This window comes from Anopheles merus, chromosome 3L (assembly GCF_017562075.2).
Source record: "Anopheles merus strain MAF chromosome 3L, AmerM5.1, whole genome shotgun sequence".
In the NCBI taxonomy this organism is placed as follows: domain Eukaryota; kingdom Metazoa; phylum Arthropoda; class Insecta; order Diptera; family Culicidae; genus Anopheles; species Anopheles merus.
In genome coordinates, this window is record NC_054085.1 from 36,821,257 (window position 1) to 36,848,484 (window position 27,228).

The 27,228-nt window shown below is 47.7% G+C and overlaps 1 protein-coding gene across 12 annotated transcripts in view; it reads left to right on the forward strand.

The window, feature by feature from the left end:
- Positions 1-27,228, forward strand: part of LOC121599732 (ecdysone receptor) — a 186,505-nt gene that overhangs the window by 112,160 nt on the left and 47,117 nt on the right. Inside the window, exons 1-3 of one of the 12 annotated variants that reach the window (XM_041927780.1) lie at positions 4,909-4,975; positions 6,325-6,426; positions 18,654-20,152. The exons of 7 other annotated variants lie outside the window; for them this stretch is intronic. In XM_041927780.1, coding sequence (XP_041783714.1) covers positions 19,636-20,152 — 517 coding nt within the window. In that variant the 5' untranslated portion in view covers positions 4,909-4,975; positions 6,325-6,426; positions 18,654-19,635. Of the gene's footprint in view, positions 1-4,908; positions 5,257-6,324; positions 6,427-18,653; positions 20,153-27,228 lie in introns of those variants that run through there. 4 more of the 12 variants (XM_041927776.1, XM_041927777.1, XM_041927779.1 and 1 more) reach the window with 4 other exon arrangements.

The window sequence follows — 27,228 nt, forward strand, 5'->3', positions numbered from 1 at the left end:
AGCTGCTAGTCCAGTATACGCCAGCCACGATATAAGTTTTATTTGCCGATCTAATCTGCCAATCTCCACCCTGGAACCGGCTCATTCACGGCTTAAGTGCAGCTTCTGTTTCTCTCTCTCTTGCTCTTCCCGTGCCTCCCTACATTTGCAAATAAAAACCCTCAAGCCCTCTGTTGCATCGGTTTTGCTAATCTGCTAAAACTAATCTTCACCTAAGCTGGTAAAATGCTGATAATAACCCAGAGTGAAATGAGTGGTTGGCGAGGGGTAGGGGCAGGGGAAAGGAAGTGGTAATGTCTCCCGGTGGAAATTATGTCGACAAAGTCGGGGTTCGAGGGAGAACCACAGTCCGTCCCACACACAGACACAACGCTGTACGCCGTTGCATCGAGCATTAGATGGCCAGCGTGAAGCGGCGTTGGCTGCACCACCGCAGCCGACGCGAGTGTTTATGTGGTAGTGAGGTGGTGTGCGTGTGTGTGTGTGGAGCAGATAACACGCTGTCGACCACGATACGATTGCACTCTACCGTTGCCATTGGGGAAGCCAGTGGTAGGGTGAGGGAAGGAAGTGCAACTTTTATTAGTCTTAGTGGGGGGGGGGGGGGGCGAGCAGGAGTCGAATGAAGGGAAAGGTTTACTGATAATGCTTCTTCCCCGGGATCCCGCTCTCTCTGTCTCTCTGCCCGTCGGTGCTGCACAAATACTGATGGGCACATGGAAACTGAGCTCGTCAACGCCGGGCACAGCGTGTGGGGTGGGGTGGTGCAGTGTGCAGTTTCGTTTTTATGTCCGCGTAAGCATAAAAAAAACATACACACACACACACACACACACACACACACACACACACACACACACACACACAATCAATCGCTTTACAAACAAGCGCACGGTGGAGGTTTGTTGTTTGGGATTTGTGGCTTATAAATATGTTTGTTAAATAGTTACTTTTGTTAATAAGAACTTAGTTTGAAAAGCTTCCTTTGGAAGAGTAATTGAAGATTAAATGTGTATAAAAATTTTTGCTCATTTATAAGTATGAAATAGAAAAAGCTTGAATAGATTAAAATAGTTGCTGGTGCCATGACCAGGATTCAACGCTTTATTTTAATTTTCCTAATTTTTCTACCAAAGATACTGTTCTGAAATTTTGCAGCTGACTAGTTAGAATGCTCTAAAACACAGTAAAAATATAATACTACCCCCAAAAGCAGCAAAACACATCGAAAAATGGCTGCACTGTTGAAATCTTGTCCATTGTGAAGAAGCTGCCGAAAGAGGGCACGTTAGAAATGACTGCGGGAAGGGCAAGGTGTAGTCGGGCGGCGAGGGGTATGGACTGCAACGGTAGATAAGCAGCTCTGGTGCGCGATGTGCGGTGCGGTTGCTTCTGGTTGCATGCATGTGCTCCGCTCCATCATCATCATCATCACCGTCGTCGTCGTCGAGTTCCGAGCAAGAAAACGACACCACACACAACGCAAAGACGTTTATTGGCCCTCGTGAAACGGGGTTGGGGGGGGGGGGGACAGGAAGCAGAGAAAGAAGAGAGCGAGAGTGTTTCGGGTGACGGACCGGGTGTATGTGTGTGTGCTCCTCCGGCCAAAAAAGGTGTTACGTAAGGCGCGCGCAGTTTACAGTTGCATATGCGCGGGGCTGCAGGGAGTTGCGTTTCGGTTTCAAAGCAATCAAAAATGGCTGAAATATGTTGCTGCGACTCCAACCCGCCAAACTCCACTAGCGAGTGGTTTTTAATCATTTCTAGTCGTATTTGGTTCACTTGGTTGGTGCTGTAAGGTTTAAGGTCAGCGTATGCGCATCTTGTGCAAAACTGCACCCTCGTGTATATGTGCATTTTGATGCTCCAGGCTGGCTGGGACGGAGTGGACAACCCCAAAGGCACATTTGCATCTGCAGCCGGCTTGCAGACCCTATGTGTGTGTGTGTGTGTATGTGTGGGGTGTGAGGAAAACGTGACATTGGCTATAATTTGATTTAAAATTCTGAAACTTCCTTATCATACCACTCAAACACACACACCCATAAGCTGTCGCACAACTTATCGAACCGTGTGCGGAAGGATGCATCTTTGAGGAGCACTTTAGGAAATGGAAATTTTGATGTTTCTTTTCCTCAGTCCCCACCGACAACTTGTCCACCCGGTAGACAAGGGGGGGGGGGGTGGGTGGTTACCGATCCTGATGCACGATGCCACGACGGCTGCAGGGACGTGTGGAGTGTAATGGACAAAATACTACACGGGTTTTGCGCGCGGGTATTGGTGGCGCGTTGCTGTTCTTATCACCTTGGCGAGAGCGAGAGAGATACTACCGGCCTGTAGTGACGTGGAGTTAGTAGCAGAAGGGATGGTGCGTGTTTATGTGTGTTTGTATGTGCACTTTTTTTTTTAATGTTCCATTTGTTTGTTTGTTTGTTCGTCCCGCATGTTCTTCTTGATCGTCGCGAGCGGACGTGTTGTTGGACGTGGTTAGAAATTCGCTTTCGAATGCATTGCGCCCTGCACTGCACCCACCCCGACCCCTTCCCATCATTGACCGGCCGCCGGGCCAATGGTGGAATCTTCTGCGCAGTTTTGCGTTCGATTCGGGCAACTGCTGCTGGGAGTTGTCTGCTTCGTTGTTTTCCTTTTGTTTTTCACTTCACACATTGCTGCATGGCTGATACAATCGTTGCAACGAAAATGGTCCGAGAAATGATTGCGATTAGCTAACACACATGCACACGCGTCAACAAACGCTGATTGGGCTGAGCATTTGGGGGAGAATGCGTGGAGCTGATTGGAGCCAAATGCGTATTTTATTAATTATTTTGTTTGTTTCTCTTTCTTCTTTTGCAGGTAAGCAAACAACTTTTTTCTACATTTTCTTCAAGATTCGCTTGGTATGTTGTAAAAGTTTTAAATGTTTTCTATGTTTTACATTATATTCTGTCAATTCTCAATATTCAAAAGTGAAATTTATTCTTTCTCTATTTATTCCAAACTGTCAATTTAAACTCGAATTTTCTTAGAACTCTTCTTGTTGAACTTTGAAGTACACTTATGCTTGATGCGCTTATGAAGAGCATCGTTAAGGTTATGGATGAAATACATTCCATCTGGCATCGTCTCCCGGCTCACCAGTATCATCGCTTCGGGGTGGAAATGGTTTTCCATTTTCCTGTCACAAAACTCCCCTTTTGGCTGATCCAATTCACCACATAGCACACACACACAGTATAGAAAAAAGAGAACAAAAAAAATAGGAAATACACCATCTCCCCCCGTTTTCTCTCCTTGTCATTGCATCAAATGTCATTCCTTCGCAATCCAGTGCACTCCTCGGCGCATCACGTTTCCCGGGTTGGCACAGTTCATTGGAGTTTATTTCCTCCCTTGTTCTCCACCAGACACCAACACACACACACACATACACAAGCACACAAACGTTCCCGGGGTCTGCTGCCCTGCTGCTGGCCCGTCGTCTGTGGGTTAGTTTTCAACTAGTTTTTCCCTTTGTTCGTCACCACCAGCGCGTCGTCTCGCCGCGTCGCCGTCCCATCACGTGCCACAACATGCACAGGGCTGGGGCCGCGCGATCGCTGCAATGACGTTGGATGCATTTCCCTCCCCCCTCCCTGTGCGTTTCCGTTCGTCAATGGGGTTTTATGTGGACTTGGTGGAGCGGTTGTGAACGTTTCTGTCGCTTTTTTTCCCCGGCTGCTGCTCTATGTATACCTTCCACTATGCTCTTCACCATGACACTGGCATACATAGCGTGTCGGCGTGTCGGCGGCTGCATAGAGCTGTGTTTGTGTGTAGGTCAGTGGTAGCTTCAACGTTTGCCGGCGCCCTGCTGCTGCTGCTGCACTTCGGAGCACTTTTTCTCGTCGCTAACCCTTTATTTTTTCGCCGTGCGCCGGCACACGGGAAACACGGGGAAGACGTTACGACATCCGCGATATCGGGGCTAAGCTGGAAAGGAAGGAAAGTTTTCCACGGCCGCACAGCGGTGGGTTTCTTCGGTGTGAATTTTCGCCCTCCGTTGTGCAGCGTCTAAAAATGCATGTCAAATGCATTGTAAGAGAAAAAGGAAGTTATGAGATGTTAGTCGTAATGTTAATGTTTTCTTATATTACAGAGGTTTATATTAAAATTTATATAAAAGTAATAAAACCCAATTGAAAATACTTCAATTCAAAATATCATTAAATCAAAATTGTAAAACAGCAACATTATCGCCACAGTTGCTTAGAAATTATGCGCTGTTATGTGTGTTGCAACGAGAGGAAAGAAAACGGCAAACGGCTCGTGAGTGAAAGGGAGAGCGTCGTCGAGCACCTCGCTGCATTTGTGTGCGTGCGACAGTCACTCAGCGCGTGAGATGAAAGTGAGTTTAGCGTGAGGTGAGAAAGTGAGTCTCGCATGAGACAAATCGGCAAGTACGGCTGTATGGGTGCAAATAGTAAATGCTGCACACTGGGTTGAATGGATTGGTCAAAATGTTGTAACGAGATTTGTTAAAATTTGAAGCTGATGCTGTTTTATAATTTTGAAAAAATTTTTTTTGGTTTTTGATGATAAAATAGTTCATCCAAATTCAAAGCATTATTTGGGGTGGTTGATAAACTGATTCTTCTCCTCACTTATGCTGCATACTTAATTTGTTTCATATTAAACTTAAACAATCAAAAACGAAAAAATGCAAACGCTGGACTAAAATCAATCTTTATTTTCAAATGGCTTTATGGTCTAATTCGATACACCGCACCGTGCTCACTGTGCGCCGCGCGCACTCACGTACACGCACACACCGCCGAACCACCGGGGTGAGTTGCTTCGGTTGCTGCGAGTGAGCGGCTCTCACCGTGTGCGGCTTTTGGGCGGCGGTATACCGACCGGCGACCTCGAACGGTGCTGGCGTACGACCAGTCACTCAGTACCCTTCTGTACCTCGGTGAATAGCGTTCGAAACGTACGTACGTGTGCTGCAGCGCGCCCGTGAACGGAAAGCTTTCTGTTCGAGCTGTTCGAGACGCGCACACACAACACAACCGCACGCGCGGCGCTCTATACACGGAAACAACAAACCGCCGGGGCCCGGCGTTGTTTTTCGACGCAGAACGGCAGGGCCGCGTGTGTCGTGTGAGACGCCTCTTTGCCTTCCAAATCGAGCGAGCCGCAGAGTGTGTTTTTTTGTAAAATATTAGTGACCCGATAGAAAGAAGGTGTGTTGGTTAAAATTGTGTGCTGCAGGTATTGTTATAATATTTTGCAATGGTATTCTGCTAAAACTAGCAACCGGGCGGGTTTGGCAAGTGTGCACGAATACGGTGGCCAATAAGGAAGCGAGCAGAGAATAGAGTGTTTAGTGCTGACAGAGAAATGAATTCGATTTGAATACACCGGCAATTAGCGTTTGTGATGTGCGTGTGTGTGTGTGTATGTGGCGTTGCAAATTAGATGCAAAAGAATAATCTCTCAGCTCGATCGTTGGATCCGGAAAAAAGCTGGTGAACTTGATCATCACTTGTGCTTGGAATTGCGAGAGTGCGTCACGTTGTCGATCGACTCGACTCCACTGCTTTGGAGTGTTGTTCACCGGCCAGAGTGTGTGTATGTTTGCGTTTGTGTGCCGGAGGAACGCTAAATTCCCATGCAAAACGTGTGTGTGTGTGATCGATTGCGTGCGTGTCGCGTCCGAAAATAAATAACAAAAAATCAAATTTTGCGCGTGTATCCTGGTTGCGCGCTTTCCCCGTGTTTGACACCTGTCAGCACCTCGACGCAAAGCGTCCGTCGTGTACCGCATTTGTTGTTGCTCAAAGTGTTTGTGCGTGTGTGTGTCGCCTACACATACACACAAACACACCTGCATACACGGCGCATACCTTAGAGTGGTCGACATTTTTGGTAGCTTTAAATCCCTAATCACCTCAATCCACGCGCACCTGAAGTGGAATACTCTACGTGGAATACGGTGTGGAGCAAGGCGAAAGTGTGGGTGCGCGTGTATGATCGTGGTGATGTAAGGATGCTCTCTAACAGTGTGGGAAAGTAAAAACGACACCGTGTGGATACACAACAGTGTGTGAGGTGTGCGATCGCTTGCAACAAAAGGAGCAGATTGAAACAGTTTGACAAATGTAGGCAAATGCCACAAAATGAAGGGCATGAAGAGTGTGCAAATGTTGGTGTTGGTGTAGTATGAAGTGCCACGAGGAAGCGCGTGTTACACAGTTTGTGCACGTGCTTTTACTTTCGCTTGAAGTGGAATTTTTTGGTGATGATCTAAATTTTATTTTCTGTTTGTTCTTCCTGAAGGATTATGATCAGTTTGATTCCACACGGCATCGGGTGAAGTGTTGGGAGTTGTATTTAGCAAAAAAACAAAAGTGAAAATAGAAACAAAGTTTCTAGAAAAGTGTAAGTTAATTGAAAAAAACAGAAAACAATTTCTTTCCACTCTTCTACACACAAAAAAGAAAAAGGCATCGCATAAATATAAACTCTTCATTGGTAAAACCTTTTAATCCGACACATTCCTCAGCGAATCGTCAAAAATGCGGATGGGCACTCTGCTCATTGTGTTTGCGTTCGAGTCCAGCCAAAAGGCGACCATGTTTTTTTTGTGTGTGTGTTGCTCCTTCCATTCGTTGCTTCACTTGCGTGGCCTTTCCCCGACATTGCCACCGACGCGCCACCAACACACACCGTGGCATTAGAAAATAGATAGCAAAGAAGAAGAAGAAGCAGCGGCAGTTGCTGTTGTTGAGTGTGCCTCGCCGAGTGCGTTACATTCCCGACCAGCGCAACGCACACACACACACACACACACACACACTTACAAAGCCGTGTTAGAAAGCCAAGTAAAATGGACAGCAGCAGGGTAGCCAGTGAAAGGGAAAGAGTGCATCAGAATGCATCCCCGCGCGCTTGTGTGTGTGTGTGTGTGTGTGTGTGTGTGTGTGTGTGTGCGTGTGTTAGAGCGAGTGTTAGGGAGAGACGCGCTTCCCTTCCACCTACTACTCACCGCAGGCACACATACATACAAGCGCGTACGCGAGAGCCCAGCTACAGAAGCGAGTTTGATCTTGTCGTGCGGGGCTCAAAGTCAGTAGGTTACTTTTACTACTACCGCCCGTTTACTATTGCACAGTGCAGCACTACCACAAGTGCGCTCGGAAACTGCATCTCGTACATCGAGCAAACGACGGAGCGAGAGAGAGAGAGACAGAGCAAGAGATTTTCAAACTGCAACAGTGCAGCAGCCGCCGCCGCCGCGTTGTGTGTGCACTTGAACCTGATTCTGTTTTACATGTTTTTTTCTCTCGCTCTCACTCACGCGCTCTTTGATTCGAGCTTTTTTGTTTCCTCTTCTTCCTCTTGCCATAGAGCTGCATTTGATATGCCTCTGGCGGTGTGATGCCCGCTCACCAACACTACTCTGGCAGCGCAAACCCACCCCATCGGTTACATAGTAACCCAGATGCAACTCACCAGCGTATGTTTTTTTCTTCTTCTTCTTCTTCTAAACCCACCCGACGCTTGTGTGGCTGCAAGTGGATGGGTGTTTGAGTGTGTGTGCGTGTGTGTGTTTCACTTTTCTAATGCAACTGCAGGCACAGTGGGCAACGAGGAAATGGTTCCGTCGATGGCGGGAGCGTATGTGTGCGTGCATTGAACGGGCCAGAGAAACAATCAAAGATCGGAGAGGGAAGATAGGGAAGATGGCAGCGTAGAATGAAATGAAAGCAAGAACCACACAACCAAGGGAGAGAGGAGGGGAGGGTGTTAGAGTGAGTGAGTGTGCGTGGCCGTGAAAAACATGGACCGAAAAGATGGACAATATTGACGAAATTGTTGGATGTCTTTTTTTTTTTGTTCAATTGCATTTTTATGCTGCAAGATTGCTGTTGTTGTCAAAACAAAAAGGCGAACGTTGAGAAGCATTTTTGATCTTTTCTTTGAGAAATGTGTCATGATATTAGAGTAAGGTTAAATATTGTGTAGAAGAGTGGAATATGATGTAATATAATTTATCAAAAGGGCCGTTTATTAAACCCAAAACCGTACAAAAAAAAACTGCTGATGTGTTTCTGAACTGCTATATGCAGAAACTATTTCAATCATTTTCACACTGTGGACATTCCCCTTGCAACCGTTGTGCCAAACCAATATTTCGCTGCTCAAAACTAACATCCGTCTCTGTAATAAAATAAGTTCGGTCGCTTAAATATGTCGCACGTTTGAATATGCTGGCCTCCAACAAAGCAGATTTTGGGCATCTAAATTGTGTTCGGTTGCAGGTGCTGCTGCCGTCAGCAAACACCGTCGAGGCAAACAGGAAGCAGGGGACGAGAGGTGGGAATAAATTTAAATAATTTACCTTCAACACGCGGCCCAAACACGGGAACCACCGTCCGTGTGCGACAAGGATTCGATTTGACGGGCGCAACAAAAGGTGTGATGGAGAGAAGAATTGCATTGTGTGTGTGTGTGTGCGTTTGTGCGCGCGAAGGGTAGGAACGGGGTGAATCACACGATTCCCGAATTTCGGGATAATATGTGTGCGTGTGTATGTTTCGGCGAATCGCGACAAAGTTTGCATAATATGGGACACAGGACTAAAATTAGAAATATGTTTTTCACTGAAAAGCTGAATGAAAGGGAAGCCATGGGGAGGAGGAAAGGGGTTTTCTCCCGGAGGTGTAGAGTTTCATAGAAAATTGTGAAAATTGTTTACAATGCAAGCTCAAGCTGCGGAAATGCGTTCAAAATAGGTCACAGCCAAACACACACACATATGCCTTCCATATGGCATAACAATACAAAACCAGTGTGATATAAAAATAGCTTTGCTATTGCAGACATGTAACAATTTCACTCTTTTTGGACAAACAAATAATATGCTTTATCGAAAACATGCAGCCCCTCTTGCTGTTAAGAGAAATCACTCCAAAAAATGGCGCCCACTGTTGTGCCCGACAATAGTTGGGCGTTTTTCTTTCACTTTTCCCGGCCGTATCATAACAATTTCCCGCAAGATAAACAAACCGGGTGGCGCCTGGCGACGCATTTTCCTCCACCACACCCGGCAGAGAGTCAGCTTGCTTTCTCTCTCTTTCTCTCTGAACGATGAAACCACTCAAGTAGCGCAAATTTGTATTGGCGAAAGCCCACACAATCGAATTGTGTTGCGTGCGTGTGTTCGGTGTATCGTTGGAGATGAATTTCCTTTAGCTTAAAAGCGAGCATAAAGATGCTATGACGACACTGGCAGGCAATGTAGGGCATTGGTGATTCTGAGCAAAGTGTGTTTTGATTGAACTTGTAACGCAAATTGCGGATACTTGCGGACGCTTGGCAGAAAGTCTGATGGGTTGATTAGTTTAGATACAATATTTAAAATTATTCTTTACTCTGCCTCTTCCCCACCCCCCAAACAGAAAACTCGCACACAACATTGACCAAGCGAAATTGAACCATGTCACACAGTGGTGGGGGTGGTTTATTTTCGGTTTCGAACGTTACCCCCGCCGCCGTCTATGGCACCGGCATTTGCGGTCAAGTTTAGAAGTTTGGCCTGGTGTGTTGTTTTTGCCGCGCCAGTTTCGAAATCAATGTCATGGTACGCCCCATTCACACACACGCCATTACCACCACCAAAACTGTCGCCAAAAGCTAAGGTCAACTGCGGATGACACTCGGCGCGCGAGGAGCAACGTGTAACGCTTGAGAAGCGTGCGAAAGCCAGAAGGTGTCTCGAAGCGGTTAAAAATTGAAACATATTTAAATGAACTCACACACACGCACCACACGTTTTTGATGAACGTTCTAGCAGGGTATCATAAATTATTGCGTGTAAGAGCTCCAATGTCAGTCACACGCTGCCACACGGACCTGTTGCAAAATCGATTCGCGGGCAGCAAAAAGCGACGAAAAAAAAACAAAAATGCGACAAGATGTCATAAAGCGTTATTTGGTTTGACGGTTTAGAGTTTTCTAATTTTATGCCCGTCTTTGATGCTTTGAGCTGTGTGTGGATTGGACACATTCATCAGTTTGGTAGTTGTTGTGATTTACATGTTTTATAGAGTCGGCACCAGCTTTACTTTACGGCCCTTGTCATCGGGCACAGCTACACACAGACGCTTGGTTTATTGCTTTACAAATCGCTGTGGAGTGTTGTTCGACCACTGCTTCATTTGCTAATTTCAAACCAAACGACTGTGGCAAACAAAGGCATAAACTGGGTTTTGGTATCTGTTCGCTTGTGAACGCTCTCTCTCTCTCTCTCCCCGATTGGGAAAGAATTCGTTCTACTTTAAAATACTGATTTTTTCACCTTCACCTTGAGCGAAAAAAAAAAAATCAATTTCTACCACCCCAAAAAGGCGCAACAATCCAATCTAAGTACGAACCTAAGACCGCCCGCTTGCGATGAAGAAAACTGAAAAAAACCCCACGATTGCCTTCTTTTAATCGATTCTACACACATAAAATGGGCAGAGCCTCCGCTTCATTGCCCATCCTTCCTATTCTCCAACTCATTTCCTTCTCTTCCGTAAAAGCTTAACACAGAGCGGCGCGTTTTTTTTGTCTTCGCTTCTCATTCTGTGTTTTTCATTTTTTTGAGCATGCTTTGCTCTTCTTACTCACTCTTCTGCATCACTAATGATATAAAATTTCCAGGAAAACGCATCGTAATACACCACATACCACAAAAAACACACACAACAACACTCAATGAACACGGAAACAGTGCACAGCAATAGGGAATGAAGATTAAAACAGAACACGGTGTGGAATGGATGGATGGATGGATGGATGAGCGATTCTAAGCGCACAGGGAACAGAGAAATCCCGAAAGCAAGTCAAGAGGCGCATAAAAATGAACATGAGCATGAAGCGCAGCTCATAACGATTGAACAGCGAAGGAGAAGAGAAAGAAGAAGGAGACACACATAATAACAAAACAACACCACCAAGCACACGTTGCTGCGGTGTGTAGGATGGGGTTTTCCGTTTTCCATCGTAAAGCTAGAATTGATTCTATTCCTGCTTCAGAGCGGAGCTGGACAAGTCTTCCGTTTGGTGGTTTAATTTATAAAGGAAGAAGATTCCACCTCTTTTTGATAGCAATGTTACCTAATTATACCTTTTTGCAGACGTAGTTGCAGGAGGAAGGTTCGTCTCTTGCGGCCCAAAAACTTGAATCTTTTGTTTTTATTCTCACCTCACTTGACCGCGCTGACATTTTATTTCATAATTTTGGGAAAAATCTTTCCTCACGCACAACCACCTCGAAAAATCCTCTTGTTTGTGCGTGTGTGTGTGTTTGTGTGTTGTGCATTTGTGTCTATTACGAAATGTGTTTCAAACGCTACCAATACAAGCACGCGTGGTAAACGTTGGAATGGAAACATTCAACCTTCAAGAGATGTTTAGAAGCGTGTAAACACACGGCTAGAACCGAAAACTGTATATGTGTGCGTACAGCCACACTGTTCCGGTTTACGCGTTATGCGTAATGTTGAGCTCACCTGCGTGCGTGAACGCGTGACAGAGAAGGGTAGACTGGCTTTTGCAAACCAGGTAGAATCTTACAGCACACGAAGAATGAAGGAGGATTTGTGTTCCTGGTGTTGGGACTTGCGTTTATATATTTTTTTCTTTCTTTTTAAAATATGCCAAGGATTCAAATTCCCCCAACCACGTGAGAGCGATCGGTCACAGGACGAAGCACAAAAGCCCCCTCTCCCTCGTTTTGCTGAAGCCTCCGAGCGAAACGACCGAGTCTTCAGCTCGGTTCGTTCCAGTTCGTCCTCAGGGGGTTCGTCGCCTGTGCCCTGGGTCGTACGGTGCGCGTTGGGCTGGGTTTAATTGTATGTTGAGATTGTTTTCGCAGCTCTCGCTCTTTCTGTTGATTTGTTGACCTTCCGTCTCTTTTCTAACGAGCAAGACGACTACACGCAACCATTCTAGATAGGTCTCTGTGCGGAGTGCGCCCGGTGTGGTGTGTGCGCGCGCTCGGATACACGTATATGGTGTGTGGCACTTGTGCGTAAGAAAATGCTACGGATATGCGGAGGGAAAAACCGGTTTCTTTGGAGCTGCCTTCACACACAGCGGCGTTGTGATACGGCCGCGGCTAGGCTAGCGTGAACATGCTTCTCGACCAGTTTGAAGCAAACAACAAAAAAACCTTTGAAACCTAAAAGCATCACAACCTCGCATAACAAAACTCTCGGTTCCATCTCCAGCGCGCGAGAGATATCCATCCGCTACGAATGTGTGTGTGTGTGTGTTTCAGATGAAGCAGTTTCGATTTCTTTCGTAACGGCGAGAACGGGGAAAGAAGGGTCTAAAATCATAACAACGTGATCGCGCTCCACACGCGTTACTGTACGATGGAAAGGAAGGTGACACGAGAGAGGGAAGACGGGACGGCGGTTTTATTATTGGATGCTGAATGTTCTTTTTTTTTTGGCGTAAATTTTTAAGATTAGCCAAAGATTGGTGAGTCGAGTGTGGTCGTGAGAAAATGCAAAACATTGCCCTCACGGACGAGAGGAGCACAGCACACCACGACGATCAAGGACGGATAAAGCAGTAGTGCACCATAAATAAAGCGTTATCCGTACCATTCTAAGCAGAAAACAAATAGCTTCAAGCTCATTTTTGTGCTTATAGATTGCATCTATTCCATGTCACTGGATTCCAGCAAAAATACTGATCAGAAAGTCACCGTCCTTGACTGCCTGCTGCTGCTGCTGCCTGTCTAAGAAAACAAACATTTTCATAAATTTTATATCATCCATTTCGTTTGGCTCCTTTCGGCTCATCCGCTCCAACAAATGCCCCTCGCAGTGCTATGCCCACCACCTGCGTGTGTGGAGCTTTGTTTTTATGTGTCCCGAGAGTTCTTCGCCCCAAAAAACCAGAGTCTTTGGGGTGGTTTTTAACGCACAAAAGAATAGACCAAAACGGCGCATGCTTAAGATGATCAGCAACACGCTAGCCATAATTACAGAAATGAGCCGAAAGAGAAGCGGAGGCCCTCTTCTCTATTGTGTGTGCGCGTCACTGATTTAAAGTGGCAGCGAATTTTTGCATAATACTGTAGTGCTCGTGTACCACCAATCATAATTTTCTGAGGGAAACACCATCCCTAGCCATTCGGCAGCGCCTAAGTCGCTTATCGATGAGGGCCTTTGGCAAGTAGTGCGGCGATTCTGTTGGCGGCTTTTGTTTGAGCGTTTGAGTGATGGGTTCTGCGCCTGCCGTAGAAGCCATTGAACCTGCTGGATGCTGCTGCTGCGGGGCGAGTGTGTGGTTGATTATCATATTTTATTGAGGCTCAAAATTTGTATGTAAATTTTCGACCTTAACGCAACCAGAACACAAAAACGCAGGTTAGAACGGTAAGAATTAAAGTAGTGGAATAATAGAACGGTTTTCACGGTCTTGGACACAGTCCATCGTTTCAATACATTCCTCAGCTTTGTAGTCATCGGCCCGTTTTGCTGTAAAAGATCAGATTCGAGTTTAGACATCGGTGAAACGTGCGCTAACCGTTGCTGGTACGGCTGCGGGTGTTCGCATAACAGTCACGTAACCGTGTTCCTTTACCCCCTTTTGAGTGTCTGCAAGGTTGGCTCTGCGGTGAGTCCCCATATGACCCTGGGCCCTGATCTAAACTGTCTCACTCTTCAAAAGAGGAGGGCGCCTGATTAGTCAACGCTGACTCTACCATCGACAATCGAGGGTTAGAAAGGATAGGGAGTCTAAAAAACTGCGGGCACAACACAGAGCACACCTCCCTGTGCGGTTCAACAAGTGGAACACACAAACAACCCTCACGACCGCGTCCTCTGAGGCGCAAAGGGCAACCGCAGTCAGTCAGTCGCAGTCTTTGGAAGCAGCCCTAGGAGCAGCACTTCATCGAATATTCAAACACCCGCAGAGTTTTTTGCACTTTCACGCCTTCACGCCGAGCGGCAGGCAAACGCAGGTGACGAATGTCTGAAAAATGAAACCCGCCTTTGCGGCTTTTTTCTCCCCCGTACGATCGCTGTGTCATAGTAGTTTGCGTTTCTAGCGTTAATTTATAACGCTGCGACCCACCTCCCGGCGCGCGCACTCTCCCCTTTGTATGTGCAAGGTGATGCACTTTTGTGCAAACGGGGCTGCAAACTCACTGCAAACAAGAACCCGGGAGTGTCGGGTGTACTTTACAGAGAACTTCTGCCCTTCTCCCCATTGCACGCAAAGGTTAAGGAAGGTATAGGGGAGTCGTTTCGGAAAAGGGAAACAAAACAATATCCATTGCAAACGCGCTCGGGAACCGTTTTCTAGGCAGCGGTGTAATGGAATTCTGCACGAAAAGTTCAACGGTCGGACATTGGCAGCGCTTGTTGCGTGTTTATCTGTTGGAGGGGTGCGAGGGTTGTACGTTCTCTGCACCACCGGTGTCTCCTGTCCAGAGGGTGGTGGTGCGGGCTGGCCTTCCAATCGGGAGGCAACTGGAGGTTTTATGCTGGTACTGGTTTGACCGTGCTGGAACAGTGCGCGCAGCATAAGTAGCGCAATTTATGATGACCATGAACTTGGTGGCTGTCGCTGATGCCCACAGCGTGCATGCCTGCTGCAAGGGCTGAGTGAGGACCATCGGTGCGATCCGATCCCACGTGTCCTTCACGGTTCGAGTGGCGTCCTCGGAAAGTTCACCGACTTATCCAGGTGAGGTGAGCACCGTTCCCACCGGACGATATAGATAATAGAGGGAACGAACCACCTGGAGTCGGGGTTTTTGTTTTGTTTATAGAGCTGTTGTTGGTTAGGTTTATAGCACCTCCAGAGTTTGGAATTCTTCGTAGAAATTTGACCCGCTGGTTAACGCGCCCGGGAAGGTGTTGGTTGGTTCGTTAGCGTGTCGTGTGCTTTTCAGCCTTGCATACCATCGCGATCGATCGATCGTTTGCTATTTATTACACTATTTGCTACATCTCCGGGATTGGTGATTTGAATGTGAAGCTTTTATGACACCGTGCGCCTCCTGTTGGACACATTTATGGCATACACTTGAGCATTGATCGTATTTCATCCGTCCGCTGAGGTTGATGTATCTGCAGTCTCTCTGCAGAGTGGGAAGCGAAATGTAAAGAAAAGGATTATAACAACACTATAAGATATAACGGGGATGTTCTCCAGGAATAATTTGCAGCTCAGAACATGTCCACAGAGTTATTGGACAAAGAGATGCACTTGCTCGACGACTCCCCCAGCGAATAGTTGAAGCCTAAGGCTACGCGAGACACGGCCGTCCGTCGCAGTGAGATGTCGATTTATTTATTGCTCTCCCTTCTAAACATATACCGGTCGTTATCCAATTTGGCAGCCACGAATCGCCTTCAATTGGGGAGGCTTGCGAATTCATTCAACTGTTTTATTTTCAACCTAGACGACTGATTGAGACATCTGCACTTGGGGTGGAATCGGCCCAAGGGAAGTCGTACACTGATGTTCTCGATGTTTTCGTGAAGCTCTGACCTCTTGCTCCAAAAGTCTCTAAGAAGATAGAAGATCACTCTCCAATGTACATAACTTTGGAACTTAATGGACATTGCAACTTGCCACAGAATTCTTATCTGAGATATTCGTTTTCCAAAATTACGGATAATTGGATTGTAACGTTCGATGCTTCCGGTCATCCCTCATGTAATACCCTCAAGTTTGATAGTCACAGTGGAATGTTAAGTAAAGATTCCATTTCTCAGATACAACACCGCGTGTCAGCGGAGGTTCGGCACAATTTACCAGTGGAAACAAATATCGTCTTCATCGCCGTTGCCTCTAGATATTTGTCCCTGAACGCGTTCCTTCACACGGCGACGGGCGGGGACGCGTTCTGTGGGATATTTGAACGCGCCTTTTCGCTTTCGGGCGCGCAACCTTGATGAACGGCAGCGGTTGCAGCAGTGCGCCGTCCCAAGACGCCGTCGCCGTCCGTATGCATCTCGCCCCAGTATCTCCGATCGTCATTGCACTTATGCCGCTTTGGTCGGAGCGGGGAGAACTTGTTTCACTTTCTCTCTCGCTGTGTGTCTTCTGTTCCATAGTTGACCATCGTGCTATCGTGGTTAAGATTCCGTCGGAAGACTCCAATTTCGCTCGCCCGGTGGGGTGTTAGTGTGAAGCTCACATGTGTACGGGGAAACGGAGCAAACAACAACCATCCATTTGACCCCACGGCAGTGGGGACCGTTGTCCAGACAAACCTGTGGAGTTGGAATGGAATGGGTTTTACGCAAAAGGCGCAGTTCATTTTAATAAATCGGTATCTGCCCGAATGCGGTGAATTGGACGGAACTGCTCCACATGTTTGGAGAACTTACGAGGACCGTGGTGCAACGCTTTATTATGCTTGCTGCGGGAACCTGAACATCGATGGAAACGTGCTCGACACACTGGAGGTGCATGCTAGATTCCCGTGTCATTGCGCTATCAGTAATCGATGCATCTTTTCCACTGCTTTTGATGACGCCTAATGGTGGCCGACGACGAAATCACTGTACAAACACGGAAAAGACACTTTACTTTGTCGATACCGTCGGAGCATACAGTTGACGGAGGGGACAGAGAAGTGCAACAGAACGCTCGCTTTCTACGTTCCTTAGGTCGTTCATTGGAATATAGATGAACCGTTTCGTACCATTCGTTTCGACACATGTGGAGCTCATGTGTCGGCAATTTCTATAGATTCTGATCTATGCAATATAGATGATTATGAACACGATCAAGATCTGTTGTTCATTTACACGAAACCATCTGGAATATAGGTTATTATACTTGTGATCCCGGATTTCTACATACTGCCCTCCCTAATGAGGTTACGATAACCTCAGCCTCGGTTTGTGTTTTGCGTGCAGATGATTAAGTAACCGACAAGGATTGCACTATCTTGCAATCTCTTCAAACCCTTGGGAAATACTTGCTAGTTTAACTCCAGCCATGAGCATGCCATCGCCATCAGGGCCTAACCGTAGGCATCTTTGTTACTTTGTTGGAACTAGTTTGGTTGAACCTAAGAGTTGGAGGTGCCCGACTTCCCCTAACGTCAGTCCTGACTTCAGTCCCGCCTCTCCCCAAACTGATACCGTTTTTTTTTGTCCCAACCACCGCACATGTTCTCCTGTGCGCTAGTATCTCTTATCGCTTATCAATTCACCGGTTGGCCTAGTTTCGCTCCGGGGGCTTTTGTAAACGGTCGACTCTGATAAGAATCGTTCAGGGCCCACCGCTGACATCCCACGGGGGACGGGGAAACTTTATTCCCGTGTTTGTTTCGCTTCGCCCAACCGAAGGGCACACAAGGCGATTGTCTTCACGTCCAGCAGGGCGGCGGTGGCGGTGATTACGCCGAGCAAAGTCACCGATCGTCCGAAATTAGATCGAAGATTGTGTGCTTGTTGCCCTCGGCGGGCAAGGCGAGCGCTTTCACGAACCGTCGGATTGAGTCGAAACTGGAACCGCAAAACATTTACATTCTTGCACACACGTTTCGGTGTAGCTACGGCTCTCGCGGTGTGACTTCTGGACCGATCGGAAGCAACAGGTACATACCTTCGCAACAGGTATCGGGGTTTTTTTTGTGTTGTTGTCGGTCGATATTATCTTCTGGCAATTCGGTCCAGAGTCTCTAAGGTCCTCTCTGCTGTGCTGAATTTCATACACGGGGGAAGAAGCAAACAAGCAAAGGTAGAGCAAATACCAAATGCCAAATGCGAAAAAGGCAACAATCAGGATAATGAACGATACAAACAGGCACAGGCAGCAGCAAAAAATGGAAACACTTTGCACTGTAAGCAGCCGAAGCGTTGCTGCTCCCTGCCCGAAGGAGAGACCGGAATCTCCGCGCGGCGGTTGTTTCACGAATCATGGCACGAAAGCGGAGGGAACAAAAATATCCTGTCGCTTTTGTATCAGAAAAGTGAAGGGAAATTCCAGCACACACACACACACACACACACACACACACACACACACTCACCTATGCAGCACCTGAGGCTGCGTTGCGTTTGCCAGTGACGTCCGAAATGTGTTCAAGCTCCGTGCGGCCCCGGTGTCCACTTGTACAGGTTGTTCTTATTCAACCGGGCATTCGTTCCAGGCAAATTATAGAATACCTGGTCGCTCTTAGCGCAAACCGTCGTCCCAAGACCGGTTCCCCGGTCCGGAAGGTTCTTGGTTGATTGAGACGACTAACTCCGGGTATTGACGGGACCGGGAGCGAGACAAAAAGGGCACAAAGCCTAAGTGACATTCTTGGACGTGGCCGGGCTTTTACAATGTTGCCCAGCCCGGCAACCTACTAAGCAGGAGGGCATGCAGGGTCGTAAGACACGGCTGTCAGGGATGATTTGAAACTTGGTTGATTTCTATCGGTAGTCTCGAAAAAGTCTAAAGATCTTAATGTCAATTCTTAACATACCAAAGAAGGTTTCAGAAACACATCAGGCAGTTACGGGGCTTGGGTGCAAGGCAACGGTATCCCAGGGTCATTGAACGCACTGCTTTAACTAACCATTCCTTAAAATATTCTTTTTCTCCGGTGGCCGCATTGGCAATGTGCATTTTAAAACCAACAGAGATTAACAAAAACAAACTTCCAGTGCTGTAAAGTTCAAACGGGAAGAAACCCAAAACGCGCAACGAACGATCGGTGTATGCGGTTGTGAATATCGGGAGTGCGTGTCCCGTTCCGTGCAACATCAGCGTGTCCGGAAGGGACAGCATGAAACAGTTCGGGAAGTGCAGTTATTATTCAGCATCATCAGCAGCAGCAGTAGTTGTACAGCCAACCAATCAGAATCATACGGTACAGCTGCCTCCAGGAGGTCCGGAACGCCAGCACGGTGCAATCTGTGACGCCGTCCGTTTCGTGCGGTGATCCAACGCTTCCCAGAGCAGCTCCAGAGAACATGGCCATCGCCTGCTGTGTCGACCGAAGTTAAGTGATTCGTGGCGAACGTGCGTGTATGTGTGTGTAAATTATTTTCCTACTGCGTAGTAGGCTCTGGGATCTATTTCAGCAGTAGTGGAGCCAAACGAGTGAAGAGAGTCTATTAAACAAAGTGAAAATACATCTCTGGAATAAAAAGGCTTGGCAGAGTGTGAAATATAATCAGAAGTAGTGATATCCAAGGAGATTCTTGTAATATAAAGTGAAGTGTCGGGAGAGAGCATTCTGAAGACAAGTGTACAAGTGAAGACAACGACCTGGTTCGACTGTTTGGCCTTTGCATTGCAGCGGGAGGGTTTCTGGGCGGCATCTTTGCTAGAAGAAGCGTAGAACACCTTCTCGCTACTCAACCTCAACGTCTCGACCTCAATATACAGCGTTAACCTACGGTACAAACAATAAACCTCTCCTCCCCCCCCCGTTATTGGAGTACCTCCAGAATACGGCTCCAGAAGAATTTCGAGATCCTGCAGGATACGGGATCGAATCGAAAAACAAGGAACGCCGCGATTCTTGCAAAACGTGTAACCTCAGTGTAGATAAGAAGAGAGCCTAAGAAGGATTCTAAAAGGGGTAAGCAACTCTCACCAACAAAACAGGCCCGCAAGATGATGAAAAGAAGGTGGTCGAACAATGGTGGCTTCACCGCCCTGCGCATGCTGGACGAGAGCAGCTCGGAAGTGACGTCCTCGTCGGCCGCGCTCGTCATGTCCCCAAACATGACGATGTCACCGACGTCGCTCGGCTCGCCAGAGTACAACGATCTGGAGCTGTGGGGCGCCTACGACGAGAATGCGTACAACGGCCACAGCGTCCTGTCGAACGGGAACAACAATCTCGGCGGCGGTGGCTGTGGAGCGGTCGCCGCCAACCAGCTGCTCATGAACGGCATCATGAACGGTGGCAACAATCTGAACGGCATGATGAACGGCATTGGCCTCGGGCCCGGCTCGGTCGGCCCGAACGGGGCCAACCAGGCCAGCACCAACCAGATACATCAGTTCGTGGGCAATCTGATCAACGGTATGAACCACTCGCAGACGATCATCCCGCCACTGCCCTCGATCATACAGAACACGATCATGAACACGCCGCGCAGCGAGTCGGTGAACTCGATATCGTCAGGTAAGTTGTCGGCCACCGTGAATCATTGTTGGGATTTTTGGGGCCAAATTTCGCATCCTTGAATGAGAGATTCATCATCGGAAACCGGGTCCTTTAGGCATCTCTCAGACGCAGATACGAAGATCTTGAAGTGATCCGACATCCGTTTGCGTGTACTGGGGAATTCCACCGGCATCGCTGTTGTACCTTCTCGACGATTCTTACTTTCATTGACCTAGATTCGCTCGGGGAGGCGGTTGTGTGCGAGCCAAAGGTTTTTATGTTGTTACGACGAACGACTGTCGTCACATCATGTGTAGGCAGAGGCAGCACGTCATTCGTGTCCATCCAAATGGAGCTATGATGAAGCATCTCGGTGTCCGGTGTGCAACGGGGGCAACCTTCCTCACCGGATCTTTCCGATAAAACAACAGCTGGTGGAGGCAGCACGCTACAGCGTCATGTCATGTTGTAATAGATGGTCATATTTTAATGCGTTTATGAGAATGTTTTGGGATAGAGATGTGTTCGTGCTCTAAGGAGCACGCTCTAGATGTGACAGCTCTTGAAGTGCTTTGTGGAAATCAATTAGACGCCATCGAATCTCGTGCTCTCGGTAGCATCGGCTAACATCGGTGTCAACTTTTATTGCCTCCAATAAATTACACTCTCACACTATCTCTTTCACTGCATCTCCGCTCTGTTTGGCACACTGCAAGACACTCTGAAGTGTGTACAGTGACATTTCAACTTCGTCAGTAAGGTGCGCTTTCCTCGTCAGGTACATCTTCTGAAGTCAATATGCTTGCTTGTTGGCTTCAAGTTTGTGAGTCTTCCCATAAACACATCTTCCCTGGTTTCCTTCGAAGTTAGTCGTACTCTCGACGGCGTTTGGAGGTGGGCTATAAATTGATCGTAAATTATGTTCCCAACAGTGTGGACCAGGCGACACAGTAGTAGCCGGTTCGCTAGTTGACGAATCTGCTCTTGACCTCAATTTGGAACCGTGCAAAGAACATCATCTCAGTGACTCGCTTCGTTTTTTTTTTTTTGGGACGTTTGGTCATATGTTGCCTGGCATCAAAAACATACCCATTCCAACTGGTATGCGGTCCAGAGTTGCTGTGTGTGTATGTGCGTTGGTGTTTTGATACGACACTCTAATGGAGAGGGAGTTGTGTTTGTATTCTAATCTGTCCACCCTGGACGGCCCAGTTCACTCACACGCATTGCGTAGCCACGGTGGTGTGGATGTCATGCGCCGACAGTGTGTGAAACCGACACTTGCGCGAGATTATCAATGCCCGTTTTCTAGGTCAGCCGTCATAGCAAAGTCAGAGTCAATTCGCACTTAAACATAGACGGGCGAGTTTGGTGTTATTCACAATCTTTGCGTGTAGGAGTGTGTGTGTGTCGCCTCTTCCTAGGCAACCCGATTACACATGATGTGTTTTGTTCCCTTTCCCTGCTCCCACTCACGCAAATGATTATCAAAACACAGAAACCATACAGTTGCTGCTCTCTGCTATCGAAGTTCGGAGTGTGGCGGCGCTCCACACTTCATTGAGACATATTTTTCGGGGTCAGGCAACGTCAGGCAGAGATTTCTTTTTCGCTCAGTGGTGTGGTGTGATGTAAAACAGAACGTGTGTGCGTCACTGCACTTTGACAATGAGCAACCCTTGTTTTCCCCCTGGGGGCTATGCACTCGGCAGAGAAGCGAAATTCGGAATCGATTCCTTAGTTCGTAATGCGTGCAGGAAGTTGCGGTGGCGTGGTAATTGTTTCAGCACCGAAGTAGAAGCTAGTAGTTATTGTTCGAGAAGATTCTAAGAAATTGTCCGCCACACTATCATCGCTCCCCGGTGTGTCCCGCACTGCTCTGTCTCTCTCGCGCGCGCTCGGACAGCGAAGCTTAGCGATGCGCCTTCGTTGCCGTGATTGAAGCAGGGCGGCCTTTCAAGGTTCATTAGTAGTGTTGCCTTCGCTGGCGTGGTGTGTTTGGGAAGGCCGATTAAGTAAACGTACCCCGATAACGTGCGGTGGAATGTTTCGTTTTTTTTCGTCTTCTAAGTGTATTCCCTACTTAAGGTCAATCGACACTGGCCAGAAGCGGTTTGTTTTGGGGTGCTTTTTCTCTCTCTCTCTTTGTTTCGTGCCTTCTTCTATTCACTTAGCCTTTCGAGGCCAGTGGGAGGGTTTGTTTGTTTTCTAAGTACGTGAAATAAAAGCTGCCACCAAACTGCCGGAAGCTGGGAATCCTTATGAGATGTTTTATTAGCGCCATCGCTATGCTAACCGTTCGACCATTAGCTCTCCAGGAAGGTTATTATTTATGGGAGCCCCAATTTCACCCAGCCCGCCGTGGGAGTAGGAGGTGTCAGGCGCAATGATACCACGACGTTTAAATTCCCTCCACCACCGTCAGCCTCTGGCCGTTCGTCGAACTTATCAATCAATTTGATGAAGCGTCATTGCATCGCCACGGTTGCGGTGCGGCTTCCTGGGGCGCCACACCGGATCTAGCTGGGTCGCCCGCTGCGTGTCGCCCTATTGTCATTACTCTATTGTGTGCTGCACACACAAACACACACGACCGACCCTGTGGTAGGGCGCATCTGAAATGAGGTTAGCTTTGAGCGAATTTGATTAAATGATTACCCTCATTCGGTTGCTGTTGGAATATTGAAGACTTTGCGTTGGGAAAAGACTCCCGACGGTGCGATATTGCCGATCGAGTGCATTTATAGGTCAAGGAAGAGGGGATGTAAGACGAAACACCGTAAGCTACGGGCATTATGCAGAAGGACTAGATAGTGAAAGTGATGTTCCTGCCCAAGCGCAGCTTGAAACATGCGACTTTTGGTCGCTATTATTTTCATCATTTAAAGCCTCAAAAAAGGTAACAAAACAATGACACTTTATTTCCTCCCAATGGCCGTGAGTAATTTTTATTCCCTTCCTTTTGCCAAACGTCACCAACATTCCATTGGCAGCCGGTAAATGTGTGTTACTTTTTGCCGCTGGTAATCCATTATCAGGTGGCCTGTCTTGCTGTGTGTGCGTCCGCCTAGTTCACGCTACCCATTTCCCGTAGTTGTTGGTTGTCGCTATAATCAACGCACACACACACGCAGGCACGGTAGTAACAACAGGTTTGTTTTTGTTCGCATTTTTCAAGGGCATCGGCATAAAACGCGCGCGGCGTGGCACTGTAACAAATTGCCAATGGGTGGGAGTGCCATACCACTGCACCCACCACAACCGACCAGCCCAAGAAACGGATCGAACCGCGCTTCCCAGGTGTCGCTTTGGGCATGCTGATAAAGAAAAAAAACCATCACAAAAACACACTTTGTTACAGTGTAACACTTGGGACTTTATTAGAGCGGAACTCCAAACCATCGCCAAGAGTCGCTTGATATAAAAACATAAACTGTTCATTGACACAAACTAATCAAAGCCCCTCAAAAACAGAGCTCCACAAGAAAGGAGGGAAATTGCATCGGTTTTTGTACGCTTGTTTACGCGCAAACCCTCCCCCTCCCCCCACCATCCATTTTGTACCCTCTCCTTTGCCGTTTTCTGTGTCAAGGTTTTTGTCAGCGCGAAGGTCCTGCCCGGCCGCCCTTAATTTACTGCCCGTGTACAGACACCACGGGCTCCTCTGTTTTCGGGGCCTCCACCCACCCGGGGAATGGGCTTGTTAAAAATTCCGCTCATCAAATACCGGTGCTGCTGCTGGTGGTGCGTTTGATGCCGGCAAATTGCACACGATTGCATCATTTGGCGTGTGGCCAAATTTGCGCGCTGTTGAGTTTTTTGTTGTTGTTGTTGTGTGCCTCTCTATCTCTGTTTGCTTCTCTACATCTATCTCAGCAAGGGTGACGCATCGTGGTAAAATAAAAACTAATACACATGCATGAGGGTGGTGGAGGCGCGCAGAGCAGGCGAAACAAACCGGGCAGGTATATTCGGTCATCTTGGCAGCGAGCAGACGACCAGCAGGGTGATAAAGTTCAATGCCCAAGCCGCGTGCTCAAGTTGGTGAACGTTTTTTTATTTTTTTGGTCATGATCTTCTCTAGTGCATCGTCGGTAGTTGATAGTTTCTTGACCTTTACTAGAAGGTGTGGTGAATGTGCTTGAAAAAGTAGATCATGCTGATTGGTTTCTGAAATGTGAGTACGATTCTCCGGTTCGAAGGACCAAAACAATCCGGTTCGAAGGACCAAAAGCAGTTGTTCTGTGCAAATTAAATACTACTAACACGATCACGTGTTCTGCTCAAACTATGAGCCATTTTGATGCCATTTGTAATTCCGGTTCGAAGGACTAAAGCTTTGGCTCGATTTCTGTGAAATTCGCTGCACCTTAAGCAACCGGAAAAGATTATTTGTTATGCCATTTTTAAAACTTGACTTAAACCCGAAGCTCTTCAGCCTAACTGCGCATTTAAAAATGAAAGTCGACGGGCATCTCTTGAAACTGCCACACACGCACACATCTCGCTCCCGGAGGGATGCAAATCGCTGATTCCCTATACCGCGCACCACAACTCGGGAGGGGAGAAAAAAGGTTCGTCGAACTTTGCTCGCCACCGCACCGCGGCACATGTGCGTCTCAGAGTTGTTGCGTTGTTGTTTTATCTATTCGCCGCAGTTTCTACAACCACCCAAACCCCCCCCAACCCCCCCACTCCGCTTGTCACTAAACGCCATCCCACGCGCGCGCATTCCACCCCAAAAGTGCACGTCGTCTTCTAATGCAGCCGCGTGCGATAAAAAACACACATACACACACAGTGTCCGAAAAAGTGCAACAAAATATCATTCCGCTTCCCCGTTCTTTTCGAGCGGGGGGTGTTGGGTAAAATGTTTTAAAAATACCCACCACCAACTCACACATATACAGAGAACAAATCGCCGGGAGTGTGTGCTGGGCCCAAATGGAACTGCAGCAACAGCAGTGGTGATGCAACAAGGAAGGGGTGGTGGGTTGCTCTTTTTTTGCGACGTTTTTTTAATCCTTACCACAGACCACACTTGTCGCTTGTACGGGCGAGGGGCGAAAAGGGAACTGATAGAAAGAGGGGGAGAAGGGGAGAGCAGACGGCGAGACCCGTTTCTGTTTTTTGGGGTCAAGTTCGGTGTGTGTACTGGTCGCGTCGTGGTGTGGGGTTCGTGTGGGGGTGATCATAATTCGCACAAAACGCTATGTAGAGGACCCTGCGTTACTACTACTACTACTAATGCCCTGTTGTGTGTGTCTGTGTGTGCTTCTTCTACTCACTATCTCAAATTGCCAACCCTCATGGGTATGGAGTAAAGAGCGAATGAGAGAGAGAGAGATAGACAGCGGGAGCGGGATCGAGACGTGTTCGGAAAGGAACGAAATAAAACAGCATTTTTACGATGATAAACATTTGCTCGACCGATTCCGTGGGGTCCCCGGAACGAAGAGAGACACCCGGTCTGTGAGGGGGATGATGCATGGTGGGGAGGGGGGGGAGTCACGGCTTTCGGGTGCGCCAGATAGAATTCCGCGCGCGTGAAACGAGTGGAACGGCGTGCGCGCGCGGCACAGGGAGGACACCGGGTCCGTGTTTGGCCTTGAAACAATTTTGCCACACCGGGCACCCACTCCCCACACCCTCCCCCCTATCGCTGCATCATATCGCACACCCCCTCGGGGCGCCCCTTCACGACTCACGGTCAACCGTACGAGAGGAGTGTTGGCCTAGTGTGTGCGATTATCATCATCGTGTGCCGAATGTCGAATATTTCGGTTGTTGTTTTTTGTTGTTTCCCTTCTGTTGTTCAATGCCGGGGTTTGTTGTGTTATGTTTTTTGGGGGTGAATTTCCCATCCGCGCACACACACACACGCGGACAGCGAGAGAGATGCGTCAACGTGCGATAGAGACTCCAATCGAGTGGTGTTGGTTTTATTTTTAAGCTATCGTGTGATGCTTTTTTTTCCCTTGTTCGATGGAATCTTCTCGCCCTCTCGTTGTCTTTGGTCTCGCAGAAGCAGCCGCAATGTTTCATCTGGGCCAATCGACTCGATGGGGAGAGACATTACGGGGAGAGGGCGCCAGTAACTATGTTGCACAAGAAGGAGAGGGATGTGTAAAAATGGCGGCACAGTTGTCTTATCGGCGTCGGTTTTTGGGGCCGCCAGGCGATTGGTTTTGTGTGGCCCCCACACACGGTTATCAATCGGCTCAACAACAATGAATGTACTGTTTTCGGTCTTTGTTTTTGTGTGGTTTCTGTTGGTAAGTGTGTGAGTTTGCAAATACTGAGGTGCGTCAGGACTTCAAGACTAGGTCACCTCATTTTTGTACTCGAGAGAAGGAGAAAGAGAGCTTTTTGTGCTGTGTGTGATAACCATTACAGGGCTGTTTCAAGGGAACAGTGTCGCTGGGCGTTAGAAGAAGAGAGTGAAGGAAGGATCCCTGTGGAGATGACCTCTTTTTATTTATCTGTCGAGGCAAGATGAGCCAGTGTGAGTGTTTGTTTGTTGTTTTCTGAGCGATTCAATTATAAAATGTAATTAAAAGAGCGAGTAATGAGTCGAAGAACAGGAAAGCATGATGAATGATGTGATGAAAATGGGCTCCAAACAATCCTCTTGCAGTTGCAACTGTCATAGAAATAGTACACAATGCTTTACAACGCACAGAATTGGGCCAAACGTATCTCGATTTCACAACATATCAACGCCGGACGCGCTGCACACCAACACGCATTAATTAACCCTAAAGATCGAATAATCGGATGCCCCACCTCTGGCTGCTTGATTGATTTAATATCCCGTGGTAAAAATAGGTCAAGCCCTTTTTAAAAAGCAGCTCAGACACTCACACGTACGCCAGAATCTGTTACAAATATAGCAGAATCACTACAACCGTGGTGTATCGGTAACAGGCCGCGCGGTGTGTAGCGTTACGCATGCGTAACCCGCGAACGCTCGTCGAGAAAAGAGTGGAAGCAAACGCGGTTGCTCCGAGGGGGAAAAGAAATGTATGCTTCAACGTGAACCGCCGCATAATCCGTCCTACATAAGACAACGCATTTCCAACGAGCATCTACCG